This window comes from Salvelinus namaycush, chromosome 8, assembly GCF_016432855.1.
Source record: "Salvelinus namaycush isolate Seneca chromosome 8, SaNama_1.0, whole genome shotgun sequence".
Lineage (NCBI taxonomy): Eukaryota > Metazoa > Chordata > Actinopteri > Salmoniformes > Salmonidae > Salvelinus > Salvelinus namaycush.
The window spans coordinates 39,553,545-39,573,981 of NC_052314.1; the positions used below are offsets into that span (position 1 = coordinate 39,553,545).

Below are 20,437 nucleotides of genomic sequence, written 5' to 3' on the forward strand. Positions count from 1 at the left end.
CTATCCTGTTCTCTCCGTTCTTTGATAAAGGAAGGGAAATATGATAGAGCGCCAGAGCCAATCAATCTGTTCTGTAATTCAGCAGTATTTCTAACTCTCCATTCTGACGAGCAGAGCAGAAAAATAGGCTTCGATGAGGTGGGTCGTTAAACTCATTCACTTATATTAACGTTACATTCCTCAGCTTAGTGAAGCTCCGCCACCCATGATGTACACTCGCTGGAAGATGAAGGGAACAGCGTATGTTTTATCTTCCTCTTCTCGACTGTTATATCTGGTGAGGTAGTCGCTCTCTCTCTCTCTCTCTCTCATTCTCTCTCGCCCTCTCCCTCTCGCCCTCTCCCTCTCGCCCTCTCCCTCTCGCCCTCCCTCTCGCCCTCTCCCTCTCGCCCTCTCCCTCTCGCCCTCTCCCTCTCGCCCTCTCGCCCTCTCTCCCTCTCGCCCTCTCGCCCTCTCCCTCTCGCCCTCTCCCTCTCGCCCTCTCCCTCTCGCCCTCTCCCTCCCTCCCTCTCGCCCTCCCTCTCGCCCTCCCTCTCGCCCTCCCTCTCGCCCTCCCTCCCTCTCCCTCTCCCTCTCCATGTTTTCCTGTTTTGTTAGCAGCAGGTGCGAGAGGCTCTTGATTAGCGATGCAATCTCTTTGAAGCTTTATGAACACACACACACCTTAATTTAATCACCTTGTTGTTGCAAGAAACTTCCGGCATGGCAGGAAATGCAAACTTGTTAAGGGTTTAAAAGGCTTCTAACGTTTGTAATAACCATTTTAAAAGTTCAGATTTGATTTGCCCTAACTAAACATGTGTCAACCCCTACATAAATGCCCATTAATTATAATCTACACAATAATTCACATTTCCTGTAACTGCAGGATTATTTTCCTGCTGTGAGAAATGGGTCAAATTCAGATCCTACACATAGGAAAGAAGAAAGATATCAGTTTCTTGGCACCTGACAAATTGAATAGTGGGAAATTCGATTCTGGGCCTCCTGACAGGATGATATTGTGCAATATTAAATATTGATGAGTTCCTGACGAAGTAGAAGTGAAAATAATTAACCAGGCAAACTGTGAGGAATCTTAATTAAAAGAGGGATCTCTTTCTCTTTACCTCGTTTCCTGTCTCTCTACCTCTTTCTTCCTTTATATCTCCCGCTCTTCCCCTTCTTATTTTCTCATTAATTAACACAGTCCATTTCTCAGAGAACAAAAAGGCAGATGGCCAATAAAATTACAATTACTGAAAATGACCCTAAAATCTGTGGATTTATGACATCGGGTTCCGCAACGACATCAGTTTTGTGGAACCAAATGGGTTAAATGGACTGTTTAGGGTGTGCTTTTACTTGTTTGGTCATTAATAATGGCTATAAAGAACATTCCACTCTTCCCACTATATACCTGTACGAGAGAGTAGCTGTGCAGTTCCACAGAATATGGTAATATCAGAATCCCTTTGGCAGGCATACAATAACCTTCCGCCCACACGCTCTTTCTTCTCACACACGTGCATATGCTCTACATGTGTACAAACACACAGACAATTTGCACTTAGAATAGCTTTAATTCGGGCCTCCCAAGTGGCACAGTGGTCTAAGGCATCGCAGTGCAGGCTCTGTCTGGGAGATTGGGCGGCGCACAATTGGCCTAGCATCGTCCGGGTTAGGGGAGGATTTGGACAGCAAGGATGTCCTTGTCCCATCGCGCACTAGCGACTCCGGTGGCGGGCTGTGTGCAGTGCACATTGACACGGTGTTTCCTCCAACACATTGGTGCGGCTGGCTTCCGGGTTAAATGGGCACTGTGTCAAGAAGCAGTGCGGCTTGGTTGGGTTGTGTTTCAGAGGACGCACGGCTCTCGACCTTCGCCTCACCCAAGGCCGTACGGGAGTTGCAGCGATGAGACAAGACTGTAAATACCAACTGGATACGATGAAATTGGGGAGAAAAAGGGGTAAATAAATAACAAAAATAAATTTGTCTCGGTCGAAAGCGTTCTACAGGGAAGCTGGCCCATGTTCACTCCAATGTTTCCCACAAATCTGTCAAGTTGGCTGGATGTCCTTTGGGTGGTTGACCCTTCTTGATATACATGGGAAACTGTTGAGCATGAAAAACCCGGCAGCGTTGCAGTTTTTGACACAAACCGGTACCTACTGCCATACCCCGTTTAAAGGCACTTAAATATTTTGTCTTGCCCATTCACCCTCAAAGGCACACATACACAATCCATGTCTCAATTGTCTCAAAATCCTTCTTTAACCTTTCTCCACCTACACTGATTGAAGTGGATTTAACAAGTGGAATCAATAAGGGATCACCTGGTCAGTCTATGTCATGGAAAGAGCAGGTGTTTTTAATGTTTTGTACACTCAGTGTACATACATACAGTACATACAGTACATACAGTTGAAGTCTGAAGTTTACATACACTTAGGTTGGAGTAATTAAAACTCATTTTTCAACCACTCCACACATTTCTTGTTAACAAACTATAGTTTTGGCAAGTGTGTTAGGACATCTACTTTGTGCATGACACAAGTCATTTTTCTAACAATTGTTTACCGACCAAAAATGTCATTTATAATTCACTGTATCACAATTCCAGTGGATCAGAAGTTCACATACACTAAGTTGACTGTGCCTTTAAATAGCTCGGAAAATTCCATGAATTGATGTCATGGCTTTAGAAGCTTCTGATAGACTAATTGACATCATTTGAGTCAATTGGAGGTGTACCTGTGGATGTATTTCAAGGCCTACCTTCAAACTCCATGCCTCTTTGCTAGACATCATTGGAAAATCAAAATAAATCAGCCAAGACCTCAGAAAAAAAAATGTAGACCTCCACAAGTCTGTACAAACAATAGTAAGCAAGTATAAACACCATGGGAACACGCAGCCGTCATACCGCTCAGAAAGGAGACGCGTTCTGTCTCCTAGAGATGAACGTACTTTGGTGCGAAAAGTGCAAATCATTCCCAGAACAACAGCAAAGGACCTTGTGAAGATGCTGGAGTAAACAGGTACAAAAGTATCTATATCCACAGTAAAACGAGTGCCATATCGACATAACCTGAAAGGCCGTTCAGCAAGAAAGAAGCCACTGCTCTAAAACCGCCATAAAAAAAGCCAGACTATGGTTTACAACTGCACATGGGGACAGAGTCTTTTTTGGAGAAATGTCCTCTGGTCTGATGAAACAAAAATGGAATTGTTTGGCCATAATGACCATCGTTATGTTTGGAGGAAAAAGGGGGAGGTTTGCAAGCCGAAGAACACCATCCCCAACCGTGAAGCACGGGGGTGGCAGCATCATGTTGTGGGGGTGCTTTGCTGCAGGACAGACTGGTGCACTTCACAAAATAGATGGCATCTTGAGGAAAGAAAATTATGTGGATATATTGAAGCAACATCTCAAGACATCAGTCAGGAAGTTAAAGCTTGGTCGCAAATGGCTCTTCCAAATGAACAATGACCCCAAGCATACTTCCAAAGTTGTGGCAAAATGGCTTAAGGACAACAAAGTCATTTATTTAATACTTTCTATGTGCTTTGACCCAAAAAGAACTAGGAAACACAGCCTTTAAATGACATGCTTTACTTTGTTCAACTTTTATTTTTGTTTTAAACAAGTGGGAGCAGCGGCTCCTCCCCTCGGCTCGGCGAAAAAATTAACACAGAGGATTTGAAGGCCAAGATTCTTGCTGCTCTCAGAGCAGACATTTCATCTATACTCAAGTCGGAAATCAAGGAGGCGCCCAGTGAGGACTTACAAGCAGTCAAGAATGAACTCACAAAGCATACAGCAATGGTTCGTACTGAACTGGATACAGTTAAGAAAACTGTCTCCGACATGGAACAAGGCTTGGCAACATGCTCAGACTACGACTACACTACAAACCACAGTTAAGAAGCTCAAAACTGATGTGGCTAGCCTTAAGGAACAATACATACATTTACAAGGTTATATGCAAAGATTCAATATCAGCTGTCAAGTAAGAAAGCCTGGCGGAAAACCTTGTGTTATTGTGGCTAAACTACACTACTATCAGGATTGTATTGATGTTCTTTGGCATGCCAGAGAATTTGTCCCACTTCGATGCAGCGGAGCACCCATCTCTATTTCCACAAACTATGCCCCCAGTCAAAAGTCTGCTCCATGAACGGACCGACGTTCGGTATGGTCTGGCTTTTCTTGCCTGGCTCCGTATAACATACAACGGCACCGAGAAAGAGTTCCAAGACCCCCACAAGGTGATGGCCATGTAAAGGTGAACATTCTACCGAGGTCGGATGAAGCAAATGGCTGAATGTTTACCTATTTGGCGATTAGGATAATGGACGAATGTGTCTAACACTGCAGACTCAGTCTCTCTTTTGTAGATACTTTATAACGTTGCTAGTGGTATCAGTTGATATTGTTATTATTAGGTAACATTAGTGCCTTAGTTCTGGTGAGTCAATTCTCCTTTTGTTTTAACGTTTTGTTTTATTACCATGAAGCTGCTCATTTTTATTTGTCGATGGTACCCGTTTCCAGGGTAGATAAAGCACAGTTCTATTATTAGGTGCAAAAATCAATGAAGCTGGAGTCTTATATCTCCCTCACTAGCTTTAAGCACCAGCTGTCAGAGCAGCTCACAGATCACTGCACCTGTACATAGCCCATCTGTAAACAGCCCAACCTCATCCCCATACTGTATTTATTTATCTTGCTCCTTTGCACCCCAGTATCTCTACTTGCACATTCATCTTCTGCACATCTACCATTCCAGTGTCTAATTGCTATACTGTAATTACTTCGCCACCATGGCCTATTTATTGCCTTACCTCCCTTATCTTACCTCATTTGCACTCACTGTATATAGATTTTTCTTTTTTCTACTGTATTATTGACTGTATGTTTTGTTTATTCCATGTGTAACTCTGTGTTGTTGTATGTGTCGAATTGCTATGCTTTATCTTGGCCAGGTCGCAGTTGTAAATGAGAACTTGTTCTCAACTAGCCTACCTGGTTAAATAAAGGTGAAATAAAATAAATAAAATAGTTACGTCATTTCATTAAAGACGTTGCTGCTAACTTAGTGGTATTGCTAAAATGTTTTATACTTTCATTTAAAACAACCTAGTTTTGCAAATTAGTATTTCCTATTTATTTATTATGCGCAACTTGTTTTATAATTCTTCACTATTTCAGCAGGGCTCTCTAAGCGATTGTCACGTCTTTCGTCGGTGGAAGGAGAGGAGGACCAATGCGCAGCGTGGTACGTATCCATATTTATTTGAATACTTTTCAATTATGAACAAAACAATAAACAGACGAAAACCAACGTAGCTACAGTCCCGAACTAGTGAACACAGCGAAAACAGGAACACACGAACAGGAACAATCACCCACAAAACCCAACACAAAACAGGCTACCTAAATATGGTTCCCAATCAGAGACAATGACTAACACCTGCCTCTGATTGAGAACCATATCAGGCCAAACACAGAAATAGAAAAACATAGATAAACAAACATAGACTGCCCACCCCAACTCACGCCCTGACCATACTAAATAAAGACAAAAACAAAGGAAATAAAGGTCAGAACGTGACAGCGATAGGTTTAGTGTTCCCCACTACAAGCACATATTGTGTGGATATCTTTGCGTGGGGATTAGCGGTTACCTTTTTCCATTAGCTAACCAGAGTGGGTTTTCTTTTTCACACCAGACTTCAGAGAATTGTTTGTTTATGTTTTTTTTATTCTTCTTTCAACTGTAATGGACCGGTTGTTATTGTAATCTGGCATCTATCCTTTTCCCACCTGACTTTACATGGCTAGGCCTAATATCATGAGAGGGACAGCTGGTTGCTCGATCACTTTTGCTAGCCGGAATGTTACATCTTTAAATCACCCAGTGAAACGTAAAAGGGTTCCTTTCTCATTTAAATCCCCTTAAAGTGGTAATCGCCTTTCTTCTGGATACACATCTGCGCAATTTGGACCACTCTCGTTTAAAAGGAGGGTGGATTGGTCAATCATGTCATTCCAATTTTCATTCTAAAACTAGAGGAGCGACCATTGTAATTAGTAAAAACATTCCATTCGCAATGTCAAGTGTGGAGGTAGACTCAGCAGGCCGTTTCATTATTGTAGTAGGAAGACTGTATAATACACCTGTTATCTTGGCTAACATCTATGCACCAAATTGGGATTGTTCATTCATCACAAATTTCTTTCCTCGATTACCAAATGTGGACACACACCACCTATGAATAGGTGGTGATGTGAATTGTGTACTGTCGCCCAATCTGGATCGTAGCTCTCCTAAGGTATCATCTTCATCAAAGACAGTATCCGCAATTCAGCTATTTCTTTAAAAAATATGACATATCTAATGTGTGGAATTTCCACAATCTTTTTTTTCACCAGTTCATAAGACCTTCTAACTTACAAACAACTTTTTCCTAGACAATAGATTTCTGCCACTTATCGCGGAGTGTGATTACCAAGCTATAGTCATTTCGGTTCATTCTCCTCTTGCTAAGAAACCACTTATACCAAACACACAGCCTAATGATCTACCTTGGCGGCTTAACGCACTACTGCTATCAGAAGAAACCTTTGTTGCTTTAATATCATCTGAAATTTAGCTATTTCCCGAGCTTAATCAAACCCCTGTATTATCTCCTGCAACAGTCTGGGAATCAATGAAGGCTTATCTAAGGGGCCAAATTATTTCGTACAGCGCAAAATTAAGGAAGTGCAATGTTCAACGCCTACGGGAACTTAAAAATAAATAAAAAAGATTTTGATATGGCATATTCACACTCTTCATCTGCAGATTTACTAAAACATCGTTTGACACTTCAGACAGAGTTTGATCTTCTTTCAACTCGACAAGCTGAAAATCTAATTAGTAACTCTTGATACAAAAATTGTGAACATGGAGAGAAATCAGGGAAAATGCTAGAAAATCAAACCATACCTGAGAACTGATGAGCTGGGTAACAAATGTATTGATCATTTAGAGGTAAATTCATGATTTCATAACTTTTACTCACAAGTATACACTTCGGAAACCGCTGGTAATACTACCTCACTCGACACCTTCTTTGAGAACTTAGATATTACTACATTTGACCATGAGATAGCTGCTGAATCAGAAGAACAGTTCTCTGTAGAAAAGATTGTGTTGGCAATAAAATCTATTCAGTGTGGTAAATCCCCTGGACCCGACAGATTTCAGAGCGAATTCTCAGATCAACTCTCTCCTCTCTTGCGTTCAGTATTTGAGGAATCATTCTCCTCAAACTCTTTACCCTTAACAATGAGAAAAGCATATATTTTTGAGTGTGGTTCATATAGGCCAATTTCTTTACTGAATTGCGATGTAAAGATACTTTCTAAGATGATTGCTTGCCGTTTTGAGTCAGTCCTTCCCTCCATTATCTCTACAGATCAAACTGGTTTCATTAAAAAACGTCAATTCATTTTTCAACATCAGATGTCTTTATAATATACTTTATAACTCCTCTTCATCTGACAATCCAGAGATATTGTTATCACTGATCGGGTGGAGTGGGATTATCTATATTATACTCTCAAACAATTTGGATTCGGTCCCAATTTCATGTCCTGGATCAAAGTCCTTTACTCTTCCCCTATGGCTGAAGTGCGCACAAATAATATTTCATCCTATTTCCAACTTCAACGTGGGACAAGACAGGGTTGTCCTCTATCCTCTCAGCTGTTTGCCATCACAATTGAGCCTTTAGCCAAACCAAAACGTAATAACACCACTATCAAAGGTATTTGAAGAGGGGGCTTAGAGCATAAAGTTTCACTCTATGTGGATGACATGCTATTATATATGTCTGACCCTTTAACTGGTATTCCAGAGATCCAGGTTCTACTAAAGACATTTGGTAAAATATCCGGGTATACGGTTAATCCACAAAAAAAGTTAATTAATGCCTATTACTCCTTCTGCCATGCAAACTTATTTTAGTCATGTGCCCTCCAGAGTGACTTCGCAGAAATTGAAATATTTGGGAATTTGGGTCACACGCAAATTTCAAAAATCTCTAAAAAGTACATTTCCCTCCCTTGATACTCCGCCTGAAACAGGATCTTGGCAGAGTATGCTTCAGAGAACACATTCCTCATCTATATGTCTAAGACATGCTGTAATTCAATTTAAAGTAGTTCATCAGCTGCATTGGTCAAAGGCAAAATTATCCAGACCAGAAATAGATCCCACTTCTGACCGATGTAAGCAGGCTCCTGCTACTTTATTACACATGTTTTGGACATGCCTGAAATGGACAGATTTATGGATATCACTTTTGAGACGTTTTCTATGATATCTATGCCGTTATTGTATTATTCGGAGTGGCACCACATGAGGCACTGTTGGAGCATGGGGGGGGAATCGTTCTCCACATTTAATGTCAGTTTCATTGTGAACTTTACCCCATAACAGAAGCACGCAAGGGAGTTCCATAACTTCCATTTAACATTTCCATTTAAGCGGAGCTCGAGACCCAACAACTGAGCATTCGTGCAACCCTTCACTCGCTAGATACGGTTTTCCATAAGCAAAGTCAACTTTAGAACGGAGTTAAAACCACCTCTTCCCTAGTGAACGTATCGATTTAAATGGTTTTGCAGTGCGTTTATCGCAGTTATTTCTTGATGCGCATCAGTTCTCATGTTCCCTCACCTGGAAGAGCAGAAGCAGTCAGCCACAGCTGTTTCAATACCCACATACATGAAAACACTACTTAAATGCCAAATCAGTGAAAATATAACAATGTGACTTTGAACACTAAGTGGGCAAGAGAGAGGGGTAGGGAATTGCATGTCTGTTTGATTGTACCGTACTGCATATCACCCTCAACGCCTCTCTCTCCCTCTCAGTCAAGAGAATGAAAACCAAAGGGAAGAGCAAAGAGAGGCGGCTTATGGGGGGAAAAAACGAAAGCTGCTCCAAAAATGACTCTCTCGTTCTCTCTCTCTCTCCTTCCTTCCTTCTCTCTCTCTCTCCTTCCTTCCTTCTCTATCTACCCGCCCTGTCGCAGACTAATCCTAGATAATGAACAGACTTAAACCACAAAATCTTTAATGACCGCATCAGATGTTCCATCCCAGACCAGGCCATCTTGGTTTAAAGCCAATAACAGACCTTTTCTTTACGGTCAACAACAGCTGCTGTATCAACCTGCGTGCATGCATGCTTGTGTAGGCTTGTACGCATAGTGTACGTGTGTGCATGTGACTGTGTGCATCTGTACTGTACTGTGTGTGCATAGGCACGGACATATGTGCATGTATAAATGGGTGCATGTGTGTGTGCCACGCATGAACGTCTGTCTGAGTGTGTCGAGATCAGACAGTGACCAATGTGTCCAATGAGGTCAGTTACCCACACCCCCTCCCCCACCGACTACCCATCCCTGGGGTCTTGGGATGAAATGGGGGGGGGGGGCGCAAGTGCACCTGTGTGCAGTGGGTAGGCAGGCACCTTACAGCTGACATGCAATCATGGGCATCAAAGCAGCAGAGAGCAGCACCTGCGCTCAGACAGGACCCTGGACAGACGGGAGCAACTACGCCGAACAGTCCGCAGCAGTGTCACAGGAGGAGGAGGGGAAAGAGAAGGAAGTGGGATGAGCACGGTAAACGCTGACCTGCTGCGCGCTGATGTCTGTGACGAACAGAACCGAATAGAACTGCTCCTCCAATATGACACGCTACCGAAGTTTCAACAACCCACACGGCAATCTGCACGAGAAACTAACTGGCCAGGTGCAACATCAAACATTCAACACAGATATCATGTAAAATAGACCACGGTGACCATTATGCAATGAATGTATGAATTTGCCAGACGGGCAGGTCGTTGTACTCACCGACAGACTTGATAACTGGAAAGGGACACGGAGAGAGGGAGAGAGAGAGCAGGCTTTCTGATGTTCTGCTGCATTAAAGCCAGCGTAATGATATGTAAAGGTCTCAGTCTAGCACGGCCGGCACAGCTGGCCCCAGAGAGGTACTTCTTAAGGGTGAGTGGGATGTTAAAGCGCATCGTCAAACAGCTTATAAAACCTTAATGCAGTTCGGGGACAGCGCTCGAAAGAAAACAAACATTATCGACGACAACAACAGGGCCTAAACAGAGCGGCCATCAGACACGGATAAGCATGCACTACACACACACACACCATTATCTGTGAATCTCAGTAAGTGTGTGTAAGGCGGAGGAACATGGGCCTCTCAGTAATAGTGGTGTAGAGCGGAGTACATTGAGTGTCAGCTCCCATTGACACATGGGCAGGGGGTCTGAATAGAGAGAGGGCAAGGGGGGAGAGACTCGGATGGGGTAAACACATTGAAAACAGACCCCATGAAGCAGCGGATGAAAAGGAGAGAGAGAGAGAGAGAGCTTGAGGAGAGATCAGTGGGGCTGAGGGTGGCGGAGTGAGGGGAAAGGAGGGCTGTATACACAGTCCTCCTCTCCTATAGATATTTACCTACGAGAAATCCACATCTTCTTGGGCCTGCCTGATTTTCTCCCAAGGCTTGAATAACTTCTGTGGCTCTTCATCTCTCCATCTACACCCCTCTATCACTCTTCCCCTCAACCCCTTTTCTCCGTTATCCAGCCCCCCCCCCCCCCCCCCCCCCCCCTCTATGATAAAGAGCCCCAGGAGCTTGTTACAGCGTGTTAAGATATCGGCTCAGCTCGGATCAGCACAGTCGACAGGGCTGCCGATGACGCTACGCAATGTCTCGAATGCCGGGCCGCGAGCACCGCGAACCATCAAAGAGAACCGGGGCGGGCATCTAGGCCGCCTCGTCGTCGCTCTCGCTGCAACGCATGACAAGCAAAATCCCCTCAAGGTAAAGAGTCGCTCTGGGAGCTTAGTGAGAACCCTGCTACGGGTGTATAGAGGAGATATGTACGAACGGTGTAATTGTCATCAACGCAAACAGCCTTATCCACTACGGCGTTAGCTAGAGGTAGGAGAGATGAGGTAGGCAGGGAGGAAGGGAGGAAGAAGAAAGAAAGAGAGAGAGACTCAATAGGATTTCATCCACTCTAAAAGGGTACAGAATCTTCAGAGGACAGGATGCACGCGCTCGTGTGTGTGTGTGTGTGTGTGTGTGTGTGTGTGTGTGTGTGTGTGTGTGTGTGTGTGTGTGTGTGTGTGTGTGTGTGTGTGTGTGTGTGTGTGTGTGTGTGTGTGTGTGTGTGTGTGTGGTTCATTATGAGAGGCTGTGGCTGTGTGACGCTAGTGTTGGCTCTGAGCAGAGATCTTAGTGCAGAGATACCAAACCATCAAAGCCTTTACTGTCCCTTGGCAAGGACCGGCCTGGAAAATCACGTTTCACCCCTCTCTCCCAAAATGACACTCACACACACACATGCGCGTGCACACACACACACACACCCTCGTGGCAACAATGACAGCACAGTTCCAGCGACCTCACCTCAACTCCCAAATCCTACTTTTAGCTAAATCTGATTTCCCACTCCGAAGCCATAGTAAGACATCCGCGCAAGGGAGAATGTGAAGCATCAAAGCAGACATCTTCTTCAGAGTCTAGGCTAGGGAGATTGAATGGCTAGTCATGGCCCTACGGCCCTGAAACTAACTCAGAACACATAGGGAGAGGGGGGGGAAACAAGGCCAGCAAAATAACCTACCTCTGACTTCAACACAAACTTTTAAGAACGAACCGTGTGAGGTCGACAACGACATGCAGCAGAAACAGGGCCCCTGTGCTCGGTGGCTCTGTCACTGAACAGAAAGCTAGGTATTACGTCTAGCAGATGGATCTAATACCTTTTAGAGGTACCTACGTTTAATTCGTGAACGTTCTTAGGGGAGCGTATGTCGGTTCGCATCGCAGCGCTCCCCTCGCTCTCTGACTACAGAGTGAGAACTGGTCATGAAAAACAGGATTAGAACAGGGGGATGTAAATAAACCTGAGTCACATTAAGATATTGCCTAATCTGTGTCGGGGGATTAGGTGATGATACCCTGTCAGGCGCTGGGGGAGATCAAATGGAAACAAAACAACAGAGAGAAAACAAGACGGAGAGAGGAAGAGGAAACAGGATTTCTGTGCCGGGAGTTTGACTTTGAACAATATGTCAGTCTGCGCAGGCAGAGCGGAGTTGCGGTGAGGTGCAATATCGGGCCACGGCAGAGAGGGAAATCCGGCTTGACGGTAAACAAGGTAATCAGAGGAAAGAAAAGAAACAACAAAAACAAGATACCACAAATTCCCCTGTTTACACCCTTCTCTCATTGGGCTTTAGGGAGAGAGCGAGAGAGAGAGAGAGAGAAAGGGAAGGTTAAGAAAACGCTGACGCAAGTTGATGAAAGGTGGTTCACATTGACCCTTGCAGGTAAACACTCTAGTCGGGGTTTCCTGAACTGGGTCGCGTTGGTGCACATTTGGGTTTTTGCCCTAGCACTGCTGATTCAGAGAACCAACTCATCATCAAGTGTTGATGATTTGAATCAGCTGTGTAGTGCTAGGGCAAAAACCAAAACGTGCACCCGAGGGGGGGGGGCCCAGGATAGAGTTTGGGAAACTCTACACTAGATGAGACTGCCTCTCCTCTACTCTCCATGTCAGTAGCCTGTGGCCGGTTGGCCAGGTCAACCATGTGTCTACTGGTGGAAAGAGCAGCCTGATTGGCAGGCCCAAAAGACAAACCTTTATATTAACACCTTGACTGCCTGTGACACCAGTCTACCATGCTCCAGGCTCTGCCTGTGTTATTCACATCTGCTCCTCTATCTATCTGTCTGTGTGTGTGTGTGTGTGTGTGTGTGTGTGTGTGTGTGTGTGTGTGTGTGTGTGTGTGTGTGTGTGTGTGTGTGCGTGTATCTCTCTATCCTCACTCTCTTTGTCTCACCTCTGTGTCTCCTCTCTCTACCTCCCTCTCTTTCTCCAGCCATCTCTCTCCCCTTCCCCTCTCTCCCTCCATATATACCGCTTTGCTGTGCCACTGCCAGTATGACCCAGGTTTCCCTCCTGTGGCAGGGACCATTCTCATTAGTACGCAGACAGCCCATAAAGGCCTGTGAAATATTCTCCCCCCAGCACGGACCCACAGCCCTATAAATCACCACAACCTCCACAGCCACAGAGCAGCCCACTGGCAAATCAATGGCAGGCTAGAGACCCAAGCACTCACGTGCAATCCATAGGGGCCGATTGGGGTGACGGGACAGAGGGAGGGGGGTAGGGAAGGAGGAGAGGATAGAGGAAAGGGTGAGGGAGGAGGGATTGAGGGAGTAGAAAGGAGGATTAGAGGGGGGAGCGGTACAGTGGAGAGAGGGTAGAGAGTGGAGAGGAGGGAGAGAGGGAGGGAGGAGTGGGGATGGGGAGAGAGGATAGAGGGGTGAAATCAGTGAAAGGAGTGAGTGTAGATAAGGAGGGAGGGAGTAGAGAGAGCGAAGAAGGGAGAGAGAGAGAGAGAGAGAGAGAGAGAGAGAGAGAGAGAGAGAGAGAGAGAGAGAGAGAGAGAGAGAGAAAGCATCCTGTCGATGATGAATGTGTCCTCATGGAGAATGCGACAGAGATATAGAGAGAGCTAGAGGCTTCACAGCTCCCTGAATCGGTTTTCCTTTTTCCATAATATTTGAGATGGTGAAAAGCACAGAGAGAGTAATGATCTTCTCTATCCTCAGGCAGACACACAGACGGCCCACTCGCTCGCTCCCTCTCTCTCTCTCTCTCACACACCGAGCGAGACACACACTCGCCTCTCAAGCTCTCACCCGCTGAGACGCACACTAATTGGATTATAACTATGCAAATGGACAGTGTGAACTACACACACACACACACACACACAAACACAAACACACAGGGTCTGTAGAACGAACCCATAGCCTCTCTTAAATTCCGTCCGAATTACAATACACACTGTGTCAATACAAGGCCATTATTCTAACAGTCCCACACTCAACAGCAGCAGTGAGCGAGAGAGATAGAGAGAGAGAGAGAGAGGGGACAACCAGACCCGGCCCCATATAGACCCGGTCGGGTCCAGACCTGGTCTGAATGGGGGAAAGGCAATTTTTCTGCTACTTTATAAACTGAAGCTATTATTGCAGAAGCTAGCTGAGGCATACAAGAACCAAGGAGCTCGAGTCGGTGGGGGAGGGGCCGTACAGCGCGTGTGTGTGTGTGTGTGTGTGTGCGTGTGTGTGTGCGTGCGTGCGTGCGTGCGTGTGTGTGTGTGTGTGTGTGCGTGCGTGTGAATAGCAGGCAACGGGAAGGAGGGAGAGAGAGACAGCAGCAACCAAGCCGACACGCACTAGCTACTAACTTGTAGCTGCCAAAGCGAGGTTAAGTATCATCCAATCTGATTACATAGCACCTGTTTTGACTGCATCAAACCCGAGAAGTGAAGCTCGCTGGGTAGGCTAATTTAGGCTACATAGGCAGCGCTTTCCCCCATCCTAGCTGTGCAATTACAGCAACAGCCCCAGTCAGAGTATAAAGTAGCAGCCTACCTGTTGGCTATTGGTCGTTGTAGCCTATCCTTCTCATTTAACTTTTAATTCTTCCTTGATTTCCTAACGTGCTTGCGAAGGCACACACAGAGCCAGAGGCTATTGCCGCTTTGATGTCTTGTGATTGGGTCGACAACAACAACCGACACGCGCCGCTGTCGTGAAAGTCCTGCGCAGCGGCACGAGAGACCATTTTCTCGCTCTCTACACTGCAGCAGTCGCATTCGGATCTGTACGGGTCCTTACCGGCAAATCAGTTATAATTAGTAATACTCGAGACCCGTGACAATCAAATCAGATCCGAGGGACAACGTCAGAATTTCAGACCCAGCCCGGTCGGGTCCCGGGTAATCGGGTGAAACCCGTGAAGAACCCTACCCTAAGGCTACAACTGAACTCTACTATAATTCACTAACACTACCGCAACACCCAAACCCATTCACAAGAGGAAGGTATTGGCACTGTAGTAGAACATGATACTATTGAAGACAGCTATTCTTTCTGACTTTCGCATCTCTGTGGCCTGTTTACGCCTTGTCACAACTGTACCCTATCCAGCCAACATCATGACACTCGGGGGGTCAGTTCTGCTAAAATGTGGTTTGGGATACCGAGAGGAAAGCATCCTCTCCTCAATAATGACAGGACCAGGGATAGTAGTGCAACGGGGGGCGGGTTGATGCTGTGACTGCACACACACACACACGCACACGCACACACACACACACACACACACACACAAACAAACAGGTAGACATGCAGGAAACAAGGTAGCTCAGCTTGACATTCCGGTGCAGCGGTACTGTAGCTGGACATGGCTCCAGTTCTACCCGTCTCTGCGTGGGACTGTGAGGTATCCAGCTCCTCTGTCACAATCAGGTGTCTCCAGCTATTCCTGCCGCAGTGTGTGTCCCAGCACAATCTGGAGTCTACTCCGTCGCACATGCTGCGAGTAGCATTCCTGTACACCCCCTCTCCCTCCACCCACATAAAACCCATATTGTTTTCTCGTAGACAGATAGACACCCACTTTGGGAGGTGGGTGTGTGCGTGCGTGCGTGCGTGCGCGTGCACTCGTGTCAGCACGTGTGTGCGTGTACTTGTGTGCGAGCGGGCTAAATGCCAGGGCTGACTCATACGACACCAGTCTTTTCAACACACACACACACACACACACAGCTCTGACCTAGAGCTGACGTGGGAGTGAGACGTGCAGCCTCCATGCATGCCTCTACTCTTCTCTGTACTGAAGAGCTCTGAAGCATACAAAGCGTACCAGCCTTTTAAAATGGTTGGGTAGGTTTCATCTATCTGAGTGGTTAGCACAGGATTCCTACAGGGTCAGGGTGAATTGATTAAGACCCTGCCCTCTGACCTGATGTGTTGCCATTAAAGTATGACCCCAAAATGGGCTGTTGTCGTACAGCAGGGCTCTCCAACCCTGTTCCTGGAGAGCTACCGTCCTGTTTTCGCTCCGACCCTAATCTAACGCATCCTGATTCTAATAATTAGCTGGCTGACGAGTTGAATCAGGCTAGTTACAACTGGGGTTGGAGCGAAAACCTACAGAAAGGTAACTCTTCAGGATGCTTCCGTGCATTCTGGAGTCCAGGGTACGATGTGATGTTTGGCATTTCTCCTGGCATTACTGTGTGCGTGTTCGTTTGTCTGGGTCGAGCTTCACACACAGCGAGAGGCGTGAAATGTGCGTTAATGTCTAATCTGCGGACAGCTCTTCCCTGGCTACAATAGAGTACGTCTCTGTGTCAGACACACTCAGTTCTATTGTGTTCCTGTGAGACTGAGACCGGAGCAGGGGCTGAGACTGGGCCAGACAGGCAGGGGGGGGGGGGGGGGGGGGGGGGGGCTGAGCAAAACAACACTGCTTTGACACTGCAATAATAACGTCCATACAGGAGAGGGGGGGGGGGGGGGCATCTGTTTCACACCAGGAGGATAAATAAAACCCTTGCATAACTGGCATCATCCAATATCATTCAGAGCGGCCTTGTTTAGAAAAGTGTTTTAAAATTCATATTCAACTAAATACCCAGGGTTGATATTCCCCGGAAATTAATATTTTTCTATGTTTTATGTGTCTCTCGATGTCTGTGTGTCTACAGACACACACACACACACCTGATAAGGAGGAGTGTGGCCTCCCTCCTCTCTCTGTCTCTCGGGGCAACAGGAGCGGAATCCCCTCTGAGGCTGGTGTGAACGACAAGGGGAGTTAGAGAGACATGCAGGAGAGGAGGGAGGGATGAGGAGAGACACGCACAAAATACACCCAATCTAGCAGGATTTATTCTAATACTGGAAAAGGCTTGTGGGTAATCCCTGTGGAGAGGGACAGGGGCCTGGCACTGAGACTGAGACAGAGACAGAGACAGAGACGGATCATATTGGCAGTGGCACAGGAGAGAGGGAGAGAGGTGTGCTGCCTGAGATAGGTGCAGGGCTGCCGGGTCAGGTTACTGGGCTAAGTTAGCTTCTTGGCAGTGTTGTGACCAGGCTTAAGGTGTGAGAGGGGATGGGGTTGGCGAGGCAGGGAGCCCAGAGGTGGTGCGCTGGTTGTAGAGCACAGATTGTTATGGGGCGAGACAAAATGTCAGGGGCCTCTGCTGTTCTGGCACATCATGTTTTGTTTACCAGTATGAACTACTTTGCCCTTCTCTCCAACCCTCCCCTCTCCTCTACCCATGTCCTCTCCTCTGTTCTCACCTCCTTTATTCTCCCCTCTGCTTCTCTCCTCCACTCTCCCGTCTTCCCCGGCTCCTGTGTTGCGTTTTTAGCTGGCGATGTGGGGCTTGGGGAGCCACTGCAAGCAGCACTGGCATCTACTGGAGAGCTTGGCGCACCGCCAGAGGGTATCGCTTTGGCAACCAGTCGTGCCATTGGATTTATCTCTAACCTGTCAGCTGATGCCCTTTGTGGGGGTAAGACAAGTGGGCACAGCCTCCTTGGCTTGGCACGGCGCTGGCACTCTCCGCTCCTCTCTTCCCAGGTTGTCTGCCATGCATGCCTTCGAAGACCCTGGCATTTTAAAGCACCAGGCATAGCACAGGAGACCTGGGAGGCAGCACCATGAAATGCCACCCAGCTCTCGTTGGCTAGGGGATACAAGTCCCGAGGAGTAGAGAGGAGAAGAGGGTGAGAGATAGAAAGAGAGAGAGAGAGCGAGCGAGAGCGAGAGAGACAGGTTGAAATATAGAGAGAAGCTAAGTAGCTTATATGTAGAGGAATGACTAGATAGAGGGAGAGCAGACGGCGGGAACAGTCTCTTCCCAGTCTGGCTGGCAAGTTTAAAGTTGGGGAACGAGAGGGAGAGTGGGGTCATGTTTGAGACGCTGGTTGTGGGGACCAGCATCTCTGTCATTGACCTGTGTGTGGCACAGTAGGCCTTTTTGTAATTGAGGGCCCTTCCTTCAAATAACAACATCAACTCACTTCCATCAGGACAAAAGGCTATGTTTATAGATCTGTTGCAGTGTTGTGACACGAGCACTGCTCGTTACAAAAAACGTATCTCTTTCCCGACGAGTGTTGTCGCCAATAATTATAATCTGTAGCCAGTCAATGTTAGACAAGCGTGCAAATGTCACGCTATGCATAGGACAACAAGCAGGTGTGCTATTGGCTATGACATGTGGAGACAAAAATCAATTGGCAACTTCAACTTAACTGTTCATCCAATTAGTTGCGTGGCAAATTCTTAATTGATCATTTGCTGGCTGACTCTTCAAATTGTGTTCATTCTGAAATGACTAAATCAATTCAAGTACCAATTAAGTCAATTATTGATATCTACAACGCTATCTGTTTCTAGACCCTTCTTGTCAATGTGTTCATACAATAATTTTGCTATGAAAATAATAGTCAAGTTCCCAGCCACTCAGCGGTGGCAATATGAACTCATATCCACATTACATTGGAAAAACTCCCAACACCTGTTCTGGTGACCCTATGTACAATGCGTTTTGATGCCCCCAGGGGCCTCCACAATGCAATGGGGATCACATATATGCTACAGTATAGTATCTGCTCATGGACATGTGTTAAGCAGGTGTTAGGCTACTTACGACAGTTTTCTTCATCGCTGTTGTCAGAGCAGTCGTCGTCCTCGTCACATCTCCAGAGAGTAGGTATGCACCTTCCGTTCTTGCATTGAAACTGACCCGTTTCGCAAACCGTATCAGTATGAGTTCCTGCAGATAAGAACAAGATAAACCCGTAAATAAAACAATTAAAATAAAATAAATGTATATATGTTTAGGTTTGGTTACAAAATATAGGTTGTGCGCCAGGGACATGTCACCAATTCATCCCAAAACGCCCACGCGCAACGCGCACAACTGTTCTATCTTTGGTAGGAAACGTTGTTATGAAATTGCTCGATGTTTCATTGATCCACTGATACAAGCAGGTTTTACAGAGGTTCCTTGAGACAACGTTGTTGCAACAAAGGTTGGATCCACTGTTACTAAGTGATGTTTTAATTGATGCCGTAATACATTGTTATTAGCCTACAACACGGTCTGGGGGACAAACAGCGTTGATTACTCTCTATGATAAGCACAACATCCATTGAGAACAGAAGAAAAAAAGCAAGTGTCATTTAACTGGCACGAGGTCTATATGGGAATTATTTACGTCTAATCGTTTCAAATTGGAATGCAAAACTAGAACTGTTGGACTTTCATGTATCCTAATTGGTTTCTATATTTGATTGTAGCCTAACCTATTTTTGTGACTGTTGACAACACAGTAAGAAATGTAATGTAGGCTATAACAGGCTTACAAGCCAACTCAAAATATGCTGCTGATTGAATAAAAAAATAACAGCGAGCATGCCCATGTATTGGATCAATGAGGAAATAATGGAAATACTACCCCTTCCACGTAGCCTGCCTTCCACGTAGCCTAGGCTACACGTTGTGTTCAAGCGGAGGTTTAGGCTACCTTCCATATGTCATTCATGCACATGTTGTCTACCTCCCGCGCATTGTCATTTACTAGGCTGGGTAAAGAACAGTAAAGACTGTTTTCGTGACGTTGTATATTAAGTACCAACAACAGAGCACATATAACCTGCTTTAAAATAGTATTTAGTGCAGGTAAACATGAATTTCCTGTTGTGGTGACTATTTGAAAATAAGGAGTGCATCAACGCTATTCTGCCTCTACGATGCTTACTGGATACTCTGGCTAGTTCCGTTCTGCAACGTCGCTTACCCATTCACCATTCGTTGTAATGAAAATTCCCTTCTCCGATGATCAATGAGAAAATGTCTTACCTTGGGTGGAGTGGAGCTCCATTAGTAACAAATGTAAGAGCATTAGCTTCCCGACTTCTGTCCACATCTTTAAAAGAAGAGGTGAGCCGTAGTTGTGTTGTTCATACGAATATACTTAAAGAAGCAAGCAGGCGCCTCCACTCGCTATGCAATGCCACACTGCGCTCGCTTGAGGCTCGGCTCGAGACACCGCTGCCTGCCTGACTGCCTCAGAAGCTATTTGAATCAATGACGTTTATGGGCGGGATTGAGCCTGCGGTAATGTAGTAAAACTGAATAAATGTAAGGCATATATATATATATATATCAGTACATATACAGCTGTCGAAGTGACCCTGCATCTTCAGAATATTATAAATCATTTCACAGAAGATGTTCTCGATCTGTATATTCACAGGAGAGGAAGATGGAGTCTTTACCTATAGCTTAGGAAAAACCCAATAACCAGAATACTAGCATTGACGTTTTCATTGAGCTGTGTGTGGCACTAGCCTACATTGATTATCAGACAACTTGTGATCAATGATGTCTATCAAACATATCTCACAACAACATGACATATGATAGACAGTTTTGGTTTAGAACTTGAGAATCAAAAATACAC

The 20,437-nt window shown here is 45.7% G+C and overlaps 1 protein-coding gene across 1 annotated transcript in view; it reads right to left on the reverse strand.

Moving 5' to 3' along the window:
* Positions 1–19,900, reverse strand: part of LOC120052122 (low-density lipoprotein receptor-related protein 8-like) — a 248,781-nt gene extending 228,881 nt beyond the window's left edge. Inside the window, exons 1-2 of the mRNA XM_038998968.1 lie at positions 19,834–19,900; positions 18,619–18,744 (exon numbers count right to left, since the gene is read on the reverse strand). Of these exons, the coding sequence (XP_038854896.1) occupies positions 18,619–18,744; positions 19,834–19,900 (193 nt within the window). The remainder of the gene's footprint in view (positions 1–18,618; positions 18,745–19,833) is intronic.
* Positions 19,901–20,437: the final 537 nt, after the last annotated feature.